Below are 1,650 nucleotides of genomic sequence, written 5' to 3'. Positions count from 1 at the left end.
TCAGCAATCGAAACCAATGCAAGTAACCGCTTGAAATTATTCAGATGCGTGTTTAAATCTCAGTCCCTTTTAAGGTGATTATTGGATTCTTTGAATGATTTTCAAAGGTTGTGGTTAAGTGATGTGAAATACTGCCATTCTTTTCCTATTCTCTCTCTTTTACTTACTTTGTTTCATTCTGTGTATATAGAAGTGTTTTGCTTAGTTATGTTAGATGTAGTTTCATTTATTAAATCCCTTATTTTCACAACGGATTGTCTCTGTTTGCTGCTCACAATTCGAAGTCAATGAATGTGTGAACCCTTACTGCTAGCACTGCACAAAGAAGGACAGTTATTCTTCCTCGGCCAGGAAAATAATAGTTCCTTGAATCGATAAATGATTATATTGTCTGCTCGGTGGACGGACAGATGAAATAATTGTAATATTGATTCTGCTACAGTTAATTCGAAGATATAATCTAAATATTTATTATTGATCATAACCAGTTATAGTTAGTCATAAATATTTCCCTTTTTAGAGCTAATAAAAAACCCTACAGTATATACAGGTAAATCTTGAACAAGATAGCATTTGCTCTCACAAGTGCATGCAGAATGTGACAATTTAAAGAAAATTATGAATTACATTTCAGTTTGATTCTCACCAAAGCCATTGATCTAATATTTGAGCACTTGCAGTTGAATGAAATATATGATGCTTTTGTGTCCTCCTGAAGCTTGAGAAGCAATGCCTGCTATCTTCTGACATAGTACAGAAAAGAGATTTCTGACATAGTTCAGAAATCTTCCCAATAAGAATGAGGGTAAATAATGACAATTTGCAGAATTTCTGAAGTCCCTTTAAAACCTGAATTGTCATTCATTCAGCATATGATATAATGTTTGAGTGTAACATAGGTCCTGCCCTGAAGTGTATAGGCTGGCAAAGGAAATGGGTCATTCAGATCTGAGGGTTTGGTAATTAACAGTGATAGCACATGACTGCACAGTTCAAAAGAACGTAGGTACTCAATGTACCAACATGTCAGATCTTTACACACAAACAGAGCATCACTGTTGATGACAAAATTTTTGAAAATCTCTCTGAAATCAGTTAGGCCTGAACAAGTATCAACAGATACAACCATGTCTGGATTATACTGGATTCCATCAATGCTCACAGATGATGCTGTGAGGACAGTGTTCTGAACTGCATTTGTTTGTCTCAGGAATTCCTGAATGTTCTCAGGGAAAGTTGAAATCACAGTACCCATCACCTTCTTTGTCTGTATGGATGGCTTGAGAAAGGAGGGCGAGTCAATGTTGTAAGCCAGTAGTCTTTGATGATGAACAGCCAAAGTTTGTGGAACATTTTTGAAGTTTTTGGTGTCACAGATTACCTGCTTGAAGAATTTATATTTTCCCTCAAATCGCATAGTCCACATATCTCTTAGTGGTCCATACATTCGTATGACCTGCGGATAGTGCTCAATGTAGTGGTGTTTAGGGCGCAATGTGAAATGAGGAAAGACTGTTAAAAGTAAATGTCTGTGTTCTGCGATCTTTGCTTCAAGAAAATCAAGAGAATCCTCAGTGAACTTGAATGCCAATGCCATTTCTAAAATATCTTTCAGAAGCAACACAATTTCCCATGTTTGATAATTTTCAG

General features: G+C 36.1%; 1 protein-coding gene across 1 annotated transcript in view; it reads right to left on the bottom strand.

The window, feature by feature from the left end:
• Positions 1–1,417, bottom strand: part of LOC107579523 (uncharacterized) — a gene marked incomplete at its 3' end in the record, with an annotated part of 3,480 nt that extends 2,063 nt beyond the window's left edge. Inside the window, exon 1 of the mRNA XM_016265347.1 lies at positions 1,127–1,417. Within this exon, the coding sequence (XP_016120833.1) occupies positions 1,127–1,417 (291 nt within the window). The remainder of the gene's footprint in view (positions 1–1,126) is intronic.
• Positions 1,418–1,650: the final 233 nt, after the last annotated feature.

The sequence above is a fragment of the Sinocyclocheilus grahami genome, unplaced genomic scaffold, assembly GCF_001515645.1.
Source record: "Sinocyclocheilus grahami isolate Dianchi unplaced genomic scaffold, SAMN03320097.WGS_v1.1 scaffold17929.1, whole genome shotgun sequence".
In the NCBI taxonomy this organism is placed as follows: Eukaryota; Metazoa; Chordata; class Actinopteri; order Cypriniformes; family Cyprinidae; genus Sinocyclocheilus; species Sinocyclocheilus grahami.
This window is presented reverse-complemented; position numbering and strand designations above follow the sequence as displayed.